Raw genomic sequence first — 20,352 nt, forward strand, 5'->3', positions numbered from 1 at the left:
TCAGGGTCACGGGGATCCGCTGGAGCCTATCCCAGCTCTCTCTCGGGTGGAAGGCAGGGGTACACCCTAGACAGGTCACCAGTCTGTCGCAGGGCATAAAATATCTATTTTATATAAATAAAAACAAAATAACTATGAATCTCATAAGTGTAATAATATTGTTGTAGCTGCAGTGGCGTGACAGTAATGTTTTCTTTTGTTCTACTCAAACACCGAATTGTCTTTTTTTACGAAAAGGTACGAAGAATTAGTCACGTGACGTGAGCAGTTAAAGAAGCGAGGGGCGGAGCCTTCAGCTCTTTGAATCATTGAATCCTGTTCTTGGGCCTGGGCGACGCGTCTGACATAAAAGTCAACCACTGTGGTTTTGGGGGTTTGTTTTAGCTATTCTAAATTTTTGCCTATGGGGTTTTAGCTTCAAAGTGTTTAGAAGCAACTGCATTTGTCTTATGTATTAAAACCGGATGGTATTAGAAGTCGCTGTTTTGCTAGTTAGGAGAGTGGTCAGGCGGTCGCTCAGCGTGCTGCCACAGGTCAGTTTAGCTTACGGGCTAGCTAAGTGTGGTTTACCTTTAGCTAATGTTTCTCGAAAAGCTGCTGTTTCCACCACGCGAATTAGGCTTGATGATTTGTAGCTGTTTATTTACGTTCAAATGTAGCTAAGTCAGCCTTTGGGTTCTGAGTTAAAACCACCCGAATGAAACCTTTTTGGGGACTGCACACCTAAAACGACGTGGGGCGTTTTCGCAGCGTTAATACGAATGTAGGAAATGTGACCATTTAAACTACAGGAGATATTTGGCCTCCAGGCATGACTTTAGTTGTTAACACGTTTTAGGTAGGCTAATACTCCACTTTCAGACTTGGAAATATACAGTATATAGTACCCACTAGTAACTATTTTTGTGCATTTTTTCGCACAAAAAAGATGGCGTGATCTTTAAACGGAATGAGCCTACACCAACCTATCAATGTCTGTCTTCACCTTTGGTCTGAATAGTTTTTTGCTTTCCAGGCAAGCCTGAATTGTATCATTGGCCTTCTCTGTAATCGTCAGACTAGAGATGGCGACAGTAAGACATGGAGCAGCTGTCTGCATGAGTGATGCTGCTGAGAGAGCACAGCTGCCAGAGGAAACTGGTACAACTAGATATTCTTTGACACGTTTCAACGGCTTGCATTATATTGTTTTATGAATATTAATTATTTTGTTCTTATTTGAAAGATGAAAAAGGAAACTGCGACCCAGACAAACTTTTGCAGTGTCCTTTTGACAAGAACCACCTGATTCGATCCTGTCGCTTCCCTTACCACCTCATAAAGTGCAGGAAGGTGAGTAGCGTGCTTGTTTACAGCAACTGTCACTAGCAGCTGTGGTAGAAGTTACAGTGCAGAGCAGACTGCATCAGTTTTAACTAGGTGTACATAATAATTTCCCAACTGAGTGTACATTTACCTCTCTCAATATTGTGCTTCATAAATGATGTTTAAAAGTTCCCAAGAGATTAAAAGTTAATTGATCGAGATCTGGATCACAGATCAAGATATTTAATATTTGATTTAACCCTACTGTAAGCAGTTACTGTAGAGGGATTACATTTAGTTATGAATATGATTGTGCTTGTGACTCCCAAAATACAGACTCAGAACTTTCTTTCTGAATCATTTTGTGTGTGGGGTAAACAATAGCTGCATGTTGATTGGTCTAAGCATATAAGCAATGTTTGTGTTGTTGGCATGTTAACTGTTCTATATTAATTGTCATATTTTATATCTCTCACTGATTGTAGAATCATCCAAAACTTGCCAGCGAGCTACAAACCTGCCCCTTTAATGCTCGCCACCTTGTCCCCAAGGATCAGCTGAAACGCCACACTGAGACCTGTGAGGACAGAATTTCTGTGCACCCTGTTGATGGTGAGATTATCACTTGGCTGACTCCTGACCTTGCAGATTCTGCTGTGATGTACCTTTGCAGAGTTTCTGAGTTGAATAATGCTCTGTTTACAGGTGAAACCACAGAGGCCCATTGTAGGTGGCAGGTTCCTCTCAGTACTTGGGTAGTTCCAAATATGTCTGAGGATTGGGACAAAGGTATGAATAATAATTACAGGTTCTTGTTTTTATTTTTGGGGGGGGGGGGGGGGGGGGGGCAGGTTTATCACCTGTATGTTTCATATAATTAGTATATTAAGATGTCATGCAAAGTGGAATTTACCTTCAGACAGAGCAAGGTGAACTGTTTTTTCCATTTCCAGGCTTTTTGTTAAGCAAAGGTATCACCTGCTGCATATTTATTGTACTGAAATTAAATCTGGATGTATCTTTACATCCAACAAAACCTAGTTTCCCATTATACTCTGAACTGGACATAGAATATGTGGTTCCTCCAATGCCGTTTCTGTTAAACTGACAGTATATTGTTTTGTTTTGCAGAAGCTGATAATGCTGCTGCTCCATTTGTTTGGGGTGTCAGCACAAGTTTAAATCCAAAGTAAGTTGTCTGCTCTACAGCACTGGCTCAGTTCTCTGCACTCATCTATGCGTATTTTCTTTTTTAATTCATATTTTATCTTTGCAGATTGGAGACACTGCCCACAAACAATCTTAGTCCAGGCTTCAGAGCGCCGAACCTCCTCCCGTGGAATGGGTTTAAGCCATGACTGGTTTACTGATTATACAAATAGAAACTAAAGTTGAGTCGTTGAATTAATGAATGCATGCGTTTTAAGCTCAGCTTCGTCTTAATGGTTGCTTTTTTCTTGTTTGTTTGCTAGCTTTTGTTTTTTTTTTTCTTAGAATGGTTACCATATTTTTAGGGCTTTTACCAGTAAAGTACAACTTTTGAAATGATGCCTACTGAGTATTTACTGTACTTTTATAAAATATCTCAACAGTGTACAAAATATCTCAACAGTGTACAAAATATCAGCACAAAGCCACAAGTGTTTAGGTTTGCAGATAGATTCATTTATATATTGCGTGTTAAGTTGTACCATTGCCTTAGGACCATAGAAATAAACACAGCAAATAAACTACCAGTATTTGTTATACAGGGTGGGCCATTTATATGGATACACCTTAATAAAATGGGAATGGTTGGTGATATTAACGTCCTGTTTGTGGCACATTAGTATGTGTGAGGGGGCAAACTTTTCAAGATGGGTGGTGACCATGGTGGCCATTTGGAAGTCGGCCATCTTGGATCCAACTTTTCTTTTTTCAATAGGAAGAGGGTCATGTGACACATCAAACTTATTGGGAATTTCACAAGAAAAACAATGGTGTGCTTGGTTTTAACGTAACTTTATTCTTTCATGAGTTATTTACAAGTTTCTGACCACTTATAAAATGTGTTCAATGTGCTGCCCATTGTGATGGATTGTCAATGCAACCCTCTTCTCCCACTCTTCACACACTGATAGCAACACCACAGGAGAAATGCCAGCACAGGCTTCCAGTATCCGTAGTTTCAGGTGCTGCACATCTCGTATCTTCACACCATAGACAATTGCCTTCAGATGACCCCAAAGATAAAAGTCTAAGGGGGTCAGATCGGGAGACCTTGGGGGCCTTTCAACTGGCCCACGACGACCAATCCACTTTTCAGGAAACTGTTCATCTAGGAATGCTCGGACCTGACACCCATAATGTGGTGGTGCACCATCTTGCTGGAAAAACTCAGGGAACGTGCCAGCTTCAGTGCATAAAGAGGGAAACACATCATGTAGCAATTTCAAATATCCAGTGGCCTTGAGGTTTCCATTGATGAAGAATGGCCCCACTATCTTTGTACCCCATATACCACACCATACCATCACTTTTTTTGTTCCAACAGTCTTGGAGGGATCTATCCAATGTGGGTTAGTGTCAGACCAATAGCGGTGGTTTTGTTTGTTAACTTCACCATTCACATAAAAGTTTGCCTCATCACTGAACAAAATCTTTTGCGTGAACTGAGGGTCCTGTTCCAATTTTTGTTTTGCCCATTCTGCAAATTGTGTGCGCCGATCTGGGTCATCCTCGTTGAGGTGCTGCAGTAGCTGGAGTTTGTAAGGGTGCAATTTGTGAGTAGCTAATATCCGCCGAAGTGATGTTCGACTAATGCCACTCTCCAGTGACATGCGGCGAGTGCTACGCTGTGGGCTCTTGCTGAATGAAGCTAGGACAGCCACTGATGTTTGTTCATTAGTGACAGTTTTCATGCGTCCACATTTTGGCAAATCCAACACTGAACCAGTTTCACGAAACTTAGCAAGCAGTTTGCTAACTGTAGCATGGGAGATGGGTGGTCTCGTAGGGTGTCTTGCATTGAAATCTGCTGCAATGACCCGGTTACTGCGTTCACCAGATATCAACACAATTTCGATTCGCTCATCACGTGTTAACCTCTTCGACATGTCAATGGCTGTGAACAAAGAGAAACTTGTAAATAACTCAAACCAAGCACACCATTGTTTTTCTTGTGAAATTCCCAATAAGTTTGATGTGTCACATGACCCTCTTCCTATTGAAAAAAAAGTTGGATCCAAGATGGCCGACTTCGAAATGGCCACCATGGTCACCACCCATCTTGAAAAGTTTGCCCCCTCACATATACTAATGTGCCACAAACAGGACGTTAATATCACCAACCATTCCCATTTTATTAAGGTGTATCCATATAAATGGCCCACCCTGTAGTGACTAAACACATGGTCCACAAAAACATATAAAAGATCTTTAATATCCCTGGGAAGAGAAACATCTTTGACTCAGCCTTGTGCTGCAATGGTATGGTCAATAAAGATAAATATAAATGTATGCAAAGGAAATCAGAATATACAGAAATGTGCACAAATTGTGAAAATACAGCGTTAATACGAGAAATGGACATCACTGTATTAAGGACAAATTCTACAAGGAAAAGGGGTGGCGGACTGGATGAGTGGTTGGTACTGTTGCCTCACAGCAAGAAGGGCATGGGTTCGCAACAAGTCAGAAACCTTTGTGTGGAGCTTGCATGTTCTCCCTGTGCTTGCGTGAGTTTTCTCCAGGTACTCTGGTTTCCTCCCACAGTCCAAAAACATGTATAACAGGATTCTGTCTCAGAACAAGGAGTTCTGTTTTTGCATGACCACTAGATGGTACTACTCATCTATTTTTTTTTTTTTTTTAACTTGGGAAGCAACCTGACACACTGACACTCTGTCTCGCCTTTTCCCATCCTTTTGAAATTTAAAGCCTTTGATATGTTACCCTGTTCTGATTGAAGTAACTCCTCTGACTGTCAAACATTTTTATTATGGGAATTTTCCATGCACAAACTACAGGATGTTTGCTAAGAAAATGGTCTGGGTGAAAGCTATAAGAATGAACTCAGTGGATAATCCCAGCATGTGGATGTCCTGCCGCAGCAACATGTTATATCTAAGAGGCATTATTGATTTCATGTGCTGACTGTCTATTTTAGCTGTGGCTATTATTGGAAGTGTTCAGATGGGCTCTGGGCTGCCATGTCACTAAGAATCTGGTAGGACTCTTTAGGGCAGTGTGTGTGTGTGTGTGTGTGTGTTTGTTTGTTTTTTGTCTCTATACAAGACCCTCCTATACTGAGGGATCACCATCTTTTAGATGAACTGTTTATCTGTCCAGTCTTTACTGAGTGGCAGAGAAGTTTTGAACTTGTCACTGATGAGCCCTTAATATCACATTTCCTCTTTAAAACCCATATCACTAATGTTAATAGCTGCTTAACAGATCCTACAGCTTTGTCAGAGTGTGCAGATAAACTTCTCGTGAGGACTGAAACTGCAAAATGACTTGATCCGTGACAAGAATTCAGAAACAGTCTCAGACAATTATACTGTATTTTCACTTTGGATATGCTAAACCAACATGCTGCAATCATGTAACAATCACATAGAGCATATATAACATAAGAGGAAATTCCAAGTGTACATACATAGCATAAAATGGAAAGTACTACTTAAGTAACATGGTTCAAATTCTTAGTTACTTTCCTAAATGAAATAGTTTCATCTAAAATAAGAGGTCTACAGTGAAAATGTAGTTTGGGTTTGTTCAATGTAACATACTGTATTATCATGATGCTAGACAAGACCATTTTTAATCCGAAGTCATTTAGTTATGGCTGTTGATAAGTAATGAAATGTCAGTGATTTAAACCCTTTCCCCCATTTTGGCTAGAAATCTAATGCCTATCCAAATCTACACTCCTGTCAACTAGCAATAGAAACTGAAAATAAATAGCCATGGTTCATCATGTTCCAGGTTAGGTGTACGAAGCAGTGGAAGAATCCAATAAAATACATTCTGTCAACACTGGTTCTGAAACTCTTGCAGATTCTGAGTATAGCCTCACTGAGCGGCAAGCTTTGCCATAGACATCTACTGTCATTAATATATACAGTAAATAAGCATCACTAAATATCATCAAATAACGTGTAAATAAATATAACAGTGCTGACCATGAAACAAAGAAGTTGAGGTGTGCTGATATGGGGCTACACAAGTAGAGAAAGTGAAGCGGAGATGACATTTATAGACATTTTTATACTGAATGATGCCCAGTCTTAAGATGTTGGGCAGTAAAGGACATTTCCAACATTACAATGACCCCAAACACACTCTGGAGGTTTTTTTTTTTATAGAAGAACAAAGTCAGAACTATGTCCTGAGCAAGTATGTCCTGTGGCTAGAATCTAACACACTTTGGGGGTATATTAAAGAAGTCTGCATAGTGCAACTGAACATCTTTCTCTAATCAAACATTAATGTCAAAGTAATTGGCTTTGCTTTTCCTGGACTTTTGCCTTAAACAAGTGCATTAAATGCACAGGATTTGTAATTAGCATTGTTACACTGTGTAGTACATGACACTACTGCTCTCATTGAGGTATGACCCTAATTCAATTCAATTCAATTTATTTGTATAGCTCCAAATCACAATACAAATCATCTCAAGGCACTTTACAAAAACAAAAAAAACCCAACAAAAAACTCAACAAATCCCTTATGAGCAAGCACTTGGCGACAGTGGAGAGGAAAAACTCCCTTTAACGGAAGAAAAAACCTCCAGCAGAACCGGGCCAGTCCTAACTATACGCTTTGTCAAAGAGGAAGGTTTTAAGTCTAGCCTTAAAAGTACAGAGTGTCAGCCTCCTGAACTCAGACTGAGAGCTGGTTCCACAGGAGAGGAGCTTGATAGCTAAAGGCTCTGCCTCTTATTCTGCTTTTGGAAACTCTGGGAACCACAAGTAGACCTGCACTCTGAGAGCGAAATGGTCTATTGGGATAATATGGTACTATGAGGTCTTTAAGGTAAGAAGAAGTTTGATCATGAAGGGATTTGTATGTGAGAAGAAGGATTTTAAATTCTATTCTGCATTTTACAGGGAGCCAATGAAGAGAAGCTAATATAGGAGAAATATGATCGCTCTTGCTAGTTCCTGTCAGGACTCTGGCTGCAGCATTCTGGATTAACTGGAGGCTTTTTAAGGAAATACTAGGACATCCAGATAGTAATGAGTTACTGTAATCTAGCCTTGAGGTAACAAATGCATGGACTCGTTTTTCTGTGTCATTTTGAGACAGGATGTTCCTAATTTTGGCAATGTTGAAGGCAGTGCTAGAGATTTGTTTTATGAGTGAGTTAAAAGACATGTCCTGGTCAAAAATAACTTCAAGGTTTTTCACAGTAGTGCTGGAGGCCAGGGCTATTCCATCTAAAGTAGCTATAATTTTAGAAAAGTTATTTCTGAGATTTTTAGGCCCCAATGCAATAACTTCTGTTTTCTGTGTGTTTTTGAATGTAAACGTAGAAAGTTACTGGTCATCCGGGCCTTTCTGTCAGTTAGACACGCTCGAAGTCTGGTTAACTGGTTTGTGTTAACAGGTTTCATAGATAGATACAGCTGAGTGTCATCTGCATAGCAGTGGTAATTAATAGAGTGCTTCCTAATGACATTGCCTAAAGGAAGCATGTACAGTATGAAGAGAATCGGTCCTAGCACAGAGCCTTGTGGAACTCCATAACTAACTTTTGTGCGTGTGGAAGGTTCATCATGGACATGAACAAAGTGGAATCTGTCCGATAAATAGGATTGGAACCATTTTAATGCTGTTCCTCTGATACCAGTCACATGCTCCAATCTCTGTAATAAGATGTTGTGGTAAATAGTGTCGAATGCAGCACTAAGGTCTAGGAGTACAAGTATAGAAACAAGTCCATTATCTGAGGCTAAGAAAAGATCGTTGGTAACTTTTAACAGTGCTGTTTCTGTACTATGATGTGCTCTAAATCCGGATTGAAAATCTTCAAATAGTTCATTCCTGTGTAAGTGGTCTGATAGCTGCTTAGCAACAGCTTTTTCAAGGATTTTAGAAATAAATGGTAGGTTGGATATTGGTCTATAATTAGTCAAGACTCCTGGACCAAGACTAGGCTTTTTGAGTAAGGGTTTGATTACTGCAGTTTCAAAGGCCTGTGGTACGTAGCCTGATACTAGAGATAAATTTACTAAGTCCAATAAAGATGAGTTAATTAATGGCAGGGTGTCTTTAAGCAGTCTAGTCGGGATGGGGTCTAAGAGACACGTTGATGATTTAGATGAAGCAACTACTAATGTAAATTCAGAGAGATCTATGGGAGAGAAGCAGTCTAAACATAACTGAGGTCCTACAGATGATTTAAGAGCTACTGTATAGGAAGCATCTGCTGAATTTATTTATAAAGAAACTCATCAATTCATCACTGCTGAGAGCTAAGGAAACACTGGGCTCAACAGAGCTGTGACTTTTTGTCAGCCTGGCTACAGTGCTGAAAAGAAACCTGGGATTGTTCTTATTTTCCTCTATTAGTGATGAATAGTATGCAGTTCTGGCTTTACAGAGAGCTTTTTTATATGTTAATAGATTGTTTTTCTAGGCTAGATAAAAGTCCTCTAAATTTGTGGAACGCCACTTCCTTTCCAGCCTCTGTGATGCCTGCTTTAAGGTACCAATATGTAAATTATACCATGGTGTTAATCTCCTCTGTTTCACTACTTCTTTTTCAGAGAGGCCACAGTATCAAGGTTTCACGCAGTGAGGCTACAGCACTGTCAACAATATGATCAATTTGGTAGGGTGTTATGTGTTGAGGTGCTGGAAGGAGGAAGAAGAGACAAGACCCAACTGCAGGACAGCGAAGTTTATTAATCCCCCTGGATGTCCCAGGAATCAGGAGAGAAACACAAACTTAACCGTAGTGGTAACATAGAATCGCCGGCATCACAGCGTTGTGTCATACATGGCGTAAAACTAAACCAAATAGTCTCTAACACAGGTTAACACAGATTAATGCTTCTGCAAATAACAAAGGAACACAGGGAGAACTCATAGAAAGCAGAAACAGGTAATTGAACACAGGTGTGAATAATCAGTGACAAACGTAAAGCTGCCGGGGACTGATGCAGGGGGAAAACAGGAAGTCCTTTCAGCATAAGGGTCCCTGGCAGGAAGTCCCAAAAGGGGACTCATGACATAGGGAGTGGGATTGAGGCAGCTGCCCTCCACTGTGTTGGCACATGGCATAGATGGAATCATTTTCTTAAATCATCATCTTATATTCAAAAGTTATTAAAGAATGATCTGACAAAATAGGATTTTTTCTTAAATGTTCAATTTCGATGCCATAGGTCAGAACAAGATCAAAGGTGTGATTTTCAACATCTACATAAATGTTAAAATCTCCCACTATAATGACTTTATCTGAACTAAGCACTAAATCAGACAGGAAGTCTAAGAATTCTGTTAAAAACAGAAGGGAAAGGTGAATGGTACACAGTGACAAGTAGAACTGGTTTTTGTGTTTTCCAGTTTGGATCTGAGAGACTAAGAGTGAGGCTCTCAAATGAGTTATAACTGTTTTGAGCATGAAAGTTTAATATTAAGTTTGAGTGGAAGATTGCAGCTACTCCTCCACCTCGACCTGTGCTTCGAGGAACATGATAATTTTTATGACTGAGGGGGGTTGATTCATTCAGACTGACATATTCATCCTGCTGTAACCAGGTTTCAGTAAGATAAAGTAGGTCAATTTGGTGATCAGTTATCAAATCATTTACTAACAGAGATTTAGAAGAAAGGGACCTGATATTTATTAATCCACATTTGACAGTTCTGTTTTTCTGTTCAATAAGAGGAGTGGTCTTAATTTTTATTATGTTTTTATGAATAACTCCTCTTCTGTTAACCTCTGATTTATTTGATTTATATGTTCGAGGGGCAGACACAGTCTGTATGTGGTTTGAGGAGGTGACGGCTCTAAGGAAACTGCACAGAGGCGTTTTAGATGCGTCCCGGTCCCCACTCTGGATTGTTAAAACTTTAGGTTGGCTAATAAACTCGGCCAAATTTCTAGAGATGAGAGCTGCACCATTCAAAGTGGGATGGATGCCGTCTCTCGCTACCAGACCGGGTTTTCCCCAGAAAGTGGCCCAATTGTCTATGAAGCCCACATCGTTTGCTGGACACCACCTAGACAGCCAGCGACGGAACGACGACATGCGGCTAAACATGTCATCGCTGGTCAGATTGAGGAGGGGTCCAGAGAAAACTACGGAGTCCGACATTAATTTAGCAAAGTTACACACCGACTCAACATTAATTTTAGTGACCTCCGATTGGCGTAATCGGGTGTCATTGCTGCCGACGTGAATAACAATTTTCCCATATTTACGATTAGCCTTAGCCAGCAGCTTCAGATTTGACTCGATGTCGCCCGCTCTGGCCCCAGGAATACATTTGACTATGGTCGCTGGTGTCTCTAGCTTCACGTTCCTGACTATGGAATCGCCAATTATCAGAGTCGGTTGTGTCGCTGAGCGGGGAAAACCTGTTAGAAACGTGAACAGGCAGGTGATGAGCCGTGAGCTTCTTCTTAGGAGTATGTTGCCGTCGGACCGTCACCCAGGCTAACCCGGAGCTGCCCTTGGACCGCTAACAGACCCTGAGCTCGGTGGCTCCACACCTGCTAACGGGGCTAGGCTAGCTGGCTTTTGTTCAAAGGTTCACTCTCGCAACTGCCTGCCGGACAAGCACACATCGCAGGCCTGTGAAACCAAAGCCTCTCTGTCGGTCTTGTTTTATAAATGTGACATTGCGGACTCTTGAGTGGGCCTCTAATCTCGTAACTCAGTCTGGAGCTTGTGATCCTCAGCTGGCATCACTGGTATTTTATACTCCACTCAAACAAGCCACATTCAAGTTGCCCTTGCTTTCCCCCAGTTTCCACTGAAGCAAGATGGGTAGCTCAGATCCTACTCCACACTATCATTATCAGTGTATATGCCTGAGTCCTGTAATTAGAGTGATCCTGACTTTATCCAGCTGGTCTTGTTGCATAAGTCCTAAGAAAGGTTATCAAGTCCTCTAACTTCAATATTAAGTTACATTACAACACCAGACGGAGAATTTCAGAAAGTGTAACTCAAGAGAAGCAAGAGACCAACTGGGTTGCTGCTTCAGATGAAGTTAGCTCTAAATTCAAGAGCAAAGTATTCTCTGTGACTTTCAGTCAGATCAGAATCACTACAGTCCAGTCGTTATAAATGTGCTGAAGCTTACTGATAGAGTTATGTGTAGGCCTACACCACAGTGTACATTACAGTGTGACATTCATCATCATCTTCAGTGTGCAGCTGAAGGGGAGCTGGCAGCTGACATTGTCTGAGAGGTGGGGTACATACTGGACAGTTCAGCAGTCTTTCACAGGGCTCCAGTTTATTACAAGACAACTTTATAAAAAAGATCGTAAAAAGTTATCCCTAAGTTCTTTCTTAACAGTAGTGATGGTTTATTAATACTTTACAGGTATAAGCCATTATTAACACATTTTTGAGTCATAAAAATTCCCAGTTACTGGTGTAACTTACTTGTGTTTGTCCTCATAACCCTGCATTGGCCTTTTTTTAAGGTGCCACATTCATAAGGGAGACTCCTCCAGTGGACTGTTAGACTCTGACCTAATGTAAAATGTATGAGCTGTGTGAATTATTAAAACCTCATTCTAATGACATTTATAACACAGACCAGTTGACTTGCTGCAAAGTGAAACCTTGTGCTTTCTTCTCCACAGTAAGTGTTATCTCAGTGTAGTCAGTGTACATTCAGCTCCCACATGTGCTGCAGCTTTGTGATGCTGCCTCCAAAACTTCCTGTTGCCTGGGACATGGACATACAGTCTGGACCCATTGCTTATGGACACAGAGCCTCTTGTATTGTCTTAGCTGCCTGACAGCACCAGCAGAGAGTGCTCTCTGCTTGGTGTCAGAGGAGTACAAAGCTTCCACATTCATATTTAGAGAGTGAAAGTCTGGATTAGCCAGCTGCTCAACATCCTCTTTTCCACCAAAGCATCCTCTTGTCCCACTGCTGCTGATAAAATATTGTCTGCAGCGACGTGGCAGCTGCAGAGCACATGGAGAGCATTTTTTTATCCTCTTTTCCAGCATAGTATTTTATTTCAGCGCATGATTATGTTCTGTGGGGTTTAAGCTCATTGGATGATAAGTGTCTGTCGTAACCTGCTGGGCCTGAAACTTTTTCAGTCCTTGTCAAACTAACCACAGCAGACATTTGCCTGGGTCCAGTACCGCTCTCACAGCTTCAGGCCGACTGCATGGCTTTATTGATAATTTTACTGATGGCACTGTTGCTGTGTTACAGTATCTACATATGTGGTTTCCAGAAGATGGTGATCCCCTGACTTTTTTTTAAATTCTAGCATAACCATGGCATTTTTGATTTTGAGGGAACTGTATTGATAACTATTAGGGGGACTGCCATGGCATTTGGCAGATATATTTATGCATTGCTCAGAATGATTGGTGATAACCTTGGTAATATCCTTACTTTTCTTTTGGTGTCTGAAAATAGTTCATTTGTTTCTAAATCCTTTTGCTTTCGTGTCTGTGGGAAATTATCAATCAACATCACAGAACACTACAATTACAGACATCAAACAACAGCAACCAACATAGTGGAAATTGTCATTCCTACTCCTGCTTAACTCAAGCCTGTGGTTACTGTTACCTGCTAATTTAGTCACTTTTGCTCATCACAGATTGATCCTTACCCTCCGTATTCCTGCTGACTGTTGTGGACTATGATAGTGGATCATAGAGGCCCATATGCTATGAACAGGTGTACCTGAGTATTCTATAATCACCTACAAATAATCTTTTATTGCTTTGACTTATAGCAGTTTTCCCACATTTGCTTCAAGTAGCAGAACAAGGTATACACTTGTGTTTGGACACACATACAGTGCATGCATGTGAAAGCGTGGCCACTATACAATGATGAAGTAGTCTGGGTCACTTGAGACTGTACTGGGAATTCCACCAGCTTCTAAAAAGAGATCAGCACATAACTGAGAGGGAGATGGGTGGGGGGTACATTTTTTAGCTGTATGTTCAGATCTGTTGCCAAAAGGAGTTAGACTTGACTCAGCCTGCTGACAGAGCAGGATACTCGCTACTGCCACACAATGGAAGAATAAACATTTGACTAATCTACTTAATATAAAGCGAGAAAAAAACCTTTAAAGTAATATTTATGATGTTTAAAGTTTACCACAATAAAAATAGGAAAAGCAGGTGAAAGTATGCAGTTCTACTTTGTATTCCATTTTTAGCTGCTGAAAAATACAACTTCTTAGCATGTAAAAACCATAGGCCAAAAAAATTACATTCTTACAGACTGTAGAATACCAGCAGGTTTAAAAGAGACTCAAAATAATTTACAAATAAGGACAGTGTATAAGACTGTACTGGATGATACACAGTATTTTAGCTGCTCAGTGTCTATTCATGATACATGAATCATACTACTGAATAATTTGGTAGGTTTAATGTACTTTCTTATAAATGAATATATATATACGTTTGGTGGTTTTAACATGCCATAGCACCCAAAATGTTTAATCTAAACAAAAAATATTTCAAACATTTAATACTTTAAGCTAAGGATATAATAATGCTTTGCCACGTTTTATGTGCAATTTAGTAATCCAAATCACAAAAAAACATTGTTACAAAAATAAATCTCAAATCCCTTAAAATGATGATACAGATATTATTTGTTTTATACTGGAAAGTGCAATCATATTCCTTCCATCAGAACTGTTTCCATTCATGGCACCTAGTTCTATGTAAACAGTCACCCTTTGGTCCATGAGCTGGCCTGTCTAATTCCATGTGGAGAGTACACAGTTTCTCAGAACAAACTGAGCATTATTTGATGCCCACACATAATGTTGCTTCCACAACTCTGAAAACTGTTTCACTTTATACATCAGAAGTAGTCCTTTTTCTTTGTACGCGCATAATCAGTTAGGATTCCTCTTCATCTTAGCTTCTTGCAGTTTCACTTTATACTACCCTGAAACAGGAGCATTCAGTCTGTTCTCTTTGGCTCTCAAATGAACTTCAGATTTTATGTCGCAAACAGTCGAGCTCCTGTTTCACACTCAAAATGGAAGTGTATCCATGAAGATTTTGTCCACTATTGGTGGTGGAGGAACCAGATCTTCTAATTTAAGATAGAAAATGCGTTGGAGGCCTTGAGTGCACAGAGTCCTGAGCTCAGGCAGCTTCCCAAGAAGTCTGGACAAATAATTCGGCTTCAGTGTTTCGGAGCCACAGCCAGAAACATGATCTTTAAGGCAGGTGATGAGCTGGTTCTGCAAGTCCTCCACACGTTTTGGTTCCTTAAGACCATGTCGATCTGCAGAGGAAAATAGGAGGCATGTTAGTTGGTTCAGTTAACCAAATAACACATCTATAAATCATGTAACATCGAATTCATTGTATTTTGTTTTTCTAATTGTTTGTTTTTGTGCTTGTTTGATTTTCAATGCTTTAAAAAAGACTATAACTCAATATCTTATACAATACAAAAACTATATTTAGCAAAATACAACCCTGCTATGGCGGATGTGTCAACTGTGTTAATGCTGTTATGCTGCAGCAATTCCTTGACTTCAAATGTAAACCTGTATTGGGACTATGTTTAGCCTGCTGTGATATATCACATCTACTCTGTTGTGTATGTGAGGTCGTGTTACATTTTGTCATACAGCTGCTGTGTCAATCCTGTGTTGTGTAACTCCCATGTATTGTCCAGATGAGTAAAATCAGATTCCTTGTGCAATCAATTGTCCCAGCGGCATATAAGTAATGCTGCACCTGGTTTAAAATTAGAAAAGGAAGGAACAGACTAAAGCCTGATATGACTAAAGCTCTTACCAGTGATTAAGACCAGGGCTGTGAGACAGGAGAAGGAGGAAACATCCAGCTTCATGCGATGGAGGCTTTGAGAAAACTCCAAGATGGAGTGAATCCAGTCTCCAAAGCCTCGGACACACTGCGTTTTGTGAAGCACGGCCCCATTGCAGAAGGTAAGGTTTTCTGTTTCAGGGTTGGACCTTTGAAAGAAAACCAACATAGGTAAGTTATCAGGTGTGCAGGGAAATTACATGAAAGTTGCATAATAAGACTGCTGTTGCATGATGCTGTCTAAATCTGTTGTACAGGTTTTGTGGCATGTGGCAATTACCGATATGCAAGGCGCAAGATGAAGAGTTCAACGAATGCAGACTCTAACAGCAGTTCCTGGTCTTCTGAGCAGAACTCGGAGAAACCTGGGATGCTCTTTGCCCACTTTCTGATAACCTCCATTGAGGACGTGAGTAGGTCATAAAACTGTTTGATGTCACTAGCATCCTCCTTCTGGTTCGAACTGACCTCTGTCTCATTATGCTGGAATTACAGATGACAGTTGTTGAGACAGATGCCAAATGGGTTATCAAGGACAAAGAAAAAAGGTGGGATTTTGTTTCTTTCTTCCTACCTTGGAATAATCCAGTTTCCCAACACCAGGGTTTGAGCTAATGTGGGCCCTCACCAGTGAAGCAATCATGCTCACTGGAGAAACGGTGGTTGCCACGTCCTGAACGACTTTAGGTTTGGAAGGCAAGCGACCTCTTCGTCCTTTCAGGCTATCTGTTCTCACAACTGGAAAAAATGGTGACGTTACTTTCAGTGCATCAATATCATCCTAATAATTCTGCGCCACTTCCTCTGGGTTTGTACTGCACTCACCTTCCCTAACCATGCCTACGGCTAGACACTTCTGGAAACGGCAGAACTGGCATCGATTCCTCCTCCTCTTGTCTACAGGACAGTCTTTGTTGGCAAGGCAAACATACTTTGAATTTTTTTGTACCGTACGCTGTAAAATAAAAACAGGAATTACTTTAACATGGTCAAAAACACAAAACATTTAATTCGATAACACATTGTGTTTGTGTTGAAAAAACTGCAGGTTTCAAAATTAGCCGTATAGAAAAGTCAGATTTTATTACCTTGAAAAACCCTTTGCATCCCTCACAGGTACGAACCCCATAGTGCTGACAGGAGGCATTGTCCCCACAAACTGCACAGCAGCCCTCATTTCCACTTTTTAATTTGGGTGATAAGCTCCCAGCCAGCTGGTCAGTGACCTCAAGGTTATGTGTTTGCTCTGTCACCAAGTCAGGGAAGGTCAGTGTCGATGGGTGAGGATGGGTGGATATGAAGGGGCTCTCCTCTCGTACGTGTGGTTGGCTCAAGTGAGGCACATCCTCCACAGACCCTGAACCAAACGTGAAGAAGGAGGGTGCATGTGGCACTGAGGTTTCCTCAGTTGCCCAGTATCCTGGACTTGACGTGTAAGGGCCAAAAGCTGCCTCCCAGGTGGATGCATGCTGGCCCTGGAACCCAGGGGTTGAAGGAGATGAGGCCGATGTGGGGCTGCTGAAATAATCTGACCCACCAGGAGACAAGGCCTCGTCTGGGTAACTCAGAGTGAATGTTCCAGGGTAGCAGCTGTAAACCTGGAGGTTATCCAGCTTGAAGGGGGTCTCCTGGCCTGATGATGGAGTGATGTGGGCAGGAGCTGCAGTAAACTGGCATGAATATGCATCAAAGTCACCCACGTGAGTGTCACCCAGGGAGCTGATGCTTGGCAGGGATGGAGCAGAGAGGTGGTCCTGTGGGCTGCTCATATCCACAGCCAGCCTGGAGATAAAGTCTGTGCTTTGTAGCTCTAAGTTGCCAAAGACATTCTCATAGGATTGTGATCCATGCTGGGGGTGTATGCAAGTCATGGCTGCAAAACTGGAAAAAGATTGAATTAAAAATGTTAGAGCCAAACAAGCTTGTTTTTCAAATCTTACACAAAATCCAGCCAGTTAACCTGCTAAGGGACCACAGCATGAAAATGAGCATCTTGACCATATATATATATATATATATCTTTGCCCAGTTTGTAATCTGATCTTAAAGGGAATTTGCGTATTTAATTTTATCTCAAAATTTAGTAAGTCCTTTGCAAGTCATAGCAACACTGTTAAATAATCTCATATATTATTGCTCCCATACACATGATGGAAAATACATTTGGAGTTTTAGACATTTATATTCTAATCCATCATACATTATCATCAATTATCAGCCCTGGGTTCAATCAGTATGCAGCATGACAATAAGCCCAAACAACAAGAAAACCCCAAAACTCCTGAAACAGATGCTAGAGAGAGTCCTGAGAGCCCTAACCTCAGCATCATGGAATCAGTGTGGGATGACATGAAGAGACAGAAAACAGTGAGAACCGTGAACTGTGGCAGCTTCCCCCAGATGCCAAGTAACCCGGGTAAACTCTCTCTATAGGTGCAGTGTTTAAGGGGTGGTCAAATCAAATACTGCTTTAATTTAGGTTTTATTGTTGTTTGTTCTTTTAGACCTACTGCACTTTGTATGAAGTTAATGGATCAATAAAAGCTACTCGTGGTATGATATTTAAAAGCATATGCGCGTTTAGTGCCTAAAACTTTTGCACAACGGCGTTTGCGAATGGATGACAAAATAATTAAATATACAACAAAAAAACAAAAATACAACAAAAAACAACAATACAACAAAGCGTATTTGTGCAAAGATGCCTATATTGCTGTTATAAAACCGGATTTGTCGTGCATATCCACATGCATGTGAACATAGCACATAAAAAAACAACTTCAGATAGTTCGCTTTCTTTGACAATACCAATGTGTCAGTATTGCTACACCTTTAAAAAAAGAAGTTTCCATATTCACGAATTAAAATAATAATTTCTCACCTGTTAGGTCCGTTACCAGTGTTTTAAGGTGTGTGTACTCCACAAACGAGCGTCTGTCATCTTGAGTGTTTCCCAGTTGAGGACTGGTCCCTCCTCGGCTCCTCTGCGTTTTTATACCTCAAGTTACCGTGCCATGACGTCAGAGGCAGGTTTCCATACAAGGCTGCGCGGTTGGCTGGAGGTTTCCACTCACCGACCAATCACAGGCCGCGTTCGAGAGAATAGCCGTTGGATGACGCACGGCGGGATTCCGTTGACGCGCGTAAGACGAAGAACCGCAGAGTTGTCCGCCCGACACGCTCACGCACACACGCACTCACTCCACGGACAAAATAAGACTCGGACTAAGAATCCGAATAAAACTTAATTTTTTCAGCAGAGGCCGTTCTGGCACAGAGTCGTCGTTACAGTGTCTCCTTGTTCTACAAGGACAACTTACAATACAGTAAGTTTAGCTGATAAAAGGGAAATATGATTTCACAATACACAGGAAGTCACAGGTGTCTATTTTTGGGAGAAAAACTATTTTTAAAGGCTGTTATCGCACAGTTAACGTGTGGGAAAATGCTGTGAAACACTGCATTTTTTTAATATGTTATTGCATTTTGTTTGCACTATAGAAAACAATTCCTGGATATATATATATATTTATATTTATATGCATTTTGCTAAAATTGATCAATGACTGCTCTCCTACTGCAAGAGACCTTTAATGAATTACCACATGAGAGGATCAGGTCCACGCTTGAGGCCATTGCTGAACGTTTGGAGGCCATTTGTGGACTATCTCCCTATGTAGAGAGGGTTCATTTGTTTACCAGGAAACCTTCAAGGCAGAGTCTTGGTACAGGAAACACTTACATGCACTAACGTGAGGTCATAAAATCATTCAACCAACAGCCCAACACCCGAACAACATAGGGCAAGGCTTGGACAGACGCCAGTCTATCATAGGGCTGACACACAGAGACAGACAAACACTCACACTCACATTCTACAGGTAATTTAGCATCACTATTTAACCTAACCCAAATCTGCATGTGCTTGGACTGTGGGAGGAAGCTGGACCACCTGGATGACCAGCAATTGAACCCATAAACTTGTTGCTATGAGGTAATAGTCCTAACCATGATGCTGCCTAGTGCAAGCTAGTCCAATTCAATTGTTGGTATTTATGATAGAAACAAAGTTTGTTTATTTTTCAGTTTATATTTTCCTGTTATTGTGTCTATCACTTATAATGAAGAGGTCCAGTTATTGCAGTAAAGATGCCTGAGGCCTTTGGTTTTCTCACATTTCTATACTGTTACAGTTTTTTTCTTTTTTTTTTTTTTTTTTTTGCTGTCAGCTGCTTAAGGTCTTAATAAACTCATGGTGACCCAATGGGACGAATAGCTTTTTCCCACACACACACGATTAAGGAACTGATGATAATTTTAATAAATGGATTCATTCAGGTGCCGATGAATGCAGTACTATGATCCTCATTCTTACCATCTAATCTTGAATAGGGAAAAACTTAAATGTTTGCCATCAGCTGCAAAACTGATGGTACACACTTTTGGTTCATGTGTGATGTGTGTTGAAATTCCCTCACATTGAAAGTTTATTTTCTGTGAATTACTGGGAATTCATGGTCATGTCAGCGCTGGCTGGGTCTCCTTGTCGGACAAAAACAGTTTACACATATCGGATCTGGATTATTAAAGATAATCTTTTCCTGTCCTGACATGCATGACAGTTATTTTGCAAAGTGAAAGGATCCTTGCTTTGGCTTTCCTTTACTGTGTATTGTGTGTGCAGGCTGATGGTATACGTATGGTATGGTCTGGTGTGGTATATGTGTTATAGTGTGATGTGTGAGAAATGCACAACTGTTGTCACATATGCATGCACACATTCCTGTTATGTATATCACATGTGCATGGCCAGTGGTCCCTCCGCCGCTTGTTGGTCCTTCACAGTGTTATTTTTGAGTTGACAAGACATTTGTCATTGTGGAGTTTGTCATACACAGAAAACACATTTCCATTAGATACTAGCAGGACTTCACTGACTTCAGGGAGGTCACTGTTGTGATAAGACTGTTAACAGATAAGTATGCGCAAAGTGTTTCATCAGATAGACTGACCTACGCTCCGACTGTTA

At 40.8% G+C, this 20,352-nt stretch overlaps 2 protein-coding genes across 3 annotated transcripts; one reads left to right on the forward strand and one right to left on the reverse strand.

Annotated features, from left to right (window-relative positions):
* The first annotated feature begins 282 nt into the window (after positions 1-282).
* gtsf1 (gametocyte specific factor 1) lies at positions 283-2,742 on the forward strand. 2 transcript variants are annotated; one of them, XM_026333122.1, is made up of 7 exons: positions 283-373; positions 1,016-1,140; positions 1,226-1,332; positions 1,791-1,917; positions 2,011-2,094; positions 2,437-2,494; positions 2,582-2,741. In XM_026333122.1, the coding sequence occupies exons 2-7, from the start codon at positions 1,065-1,067 to the stop codon at positions 2,661-2,663; spliced, it is 534 nt and encodes a 177-aa protein (XP_026188907.1). In that variant the 5' UTR covers positions 283-373; positions 1,016-1,064; the 3' UTR covers positions 2,664-2,741. The 2 variants fall into 2 exon arrangements, with proteins under 2 accessions (XP_026188907.1, XP_026188908.1); XM_026333123.1 differs by lacking the exon at positions 283-373 and adding an exon at positions 409-533 and having other exon boundaries at positions 2,582-2,742.
* Positions 2,743-13,209: 10,467 nt separating this feature from the next.
* On the reverse strand, positions 13,210-18,298 carry nr4a1 (nuclear receptor subfamily 4, group A, member 1). Its single transcript, XM_026333163.1, has 7 exons — positions 18,205-18,298; positions 16,412-17,204; positions 16,149-16,278; positions 15,898-16,061; positions 15,604-15,806; positions 15,294-15,472; positions 13,210-14,772 (listed from the first exon to the last, which is right to left on the reverse strand). Exons 2-7 carry the CDS (start codon positions 17,192-17,194, stop codon positions 14,516-14,518), a joined length of 1,716 nt encoding a protein of 571 aa, XP_026188948.1. The 5' UTR covers positions 17,195-17,204; positions 18,205-18,298; the 3' UTR covers positions 13,210-14,515.
* Positions 18,299-20,352: the final 2,054 nt, after the last annotated feature.

This window comes from Mastacembelus armatus, chromosome 7 (assembly GCF_900324485.2).
Source record: "Mastacembelus armatus chromosome 7, fMasArm1.2, whole genome shotgun sequence".
Lineage (NCBI taxonomy): Eukaryota > Metazoa > Chordata > Actinopteri > Synbranchiformes > Mastacembelidae > Mastacembelus > Mastacembelus armatus.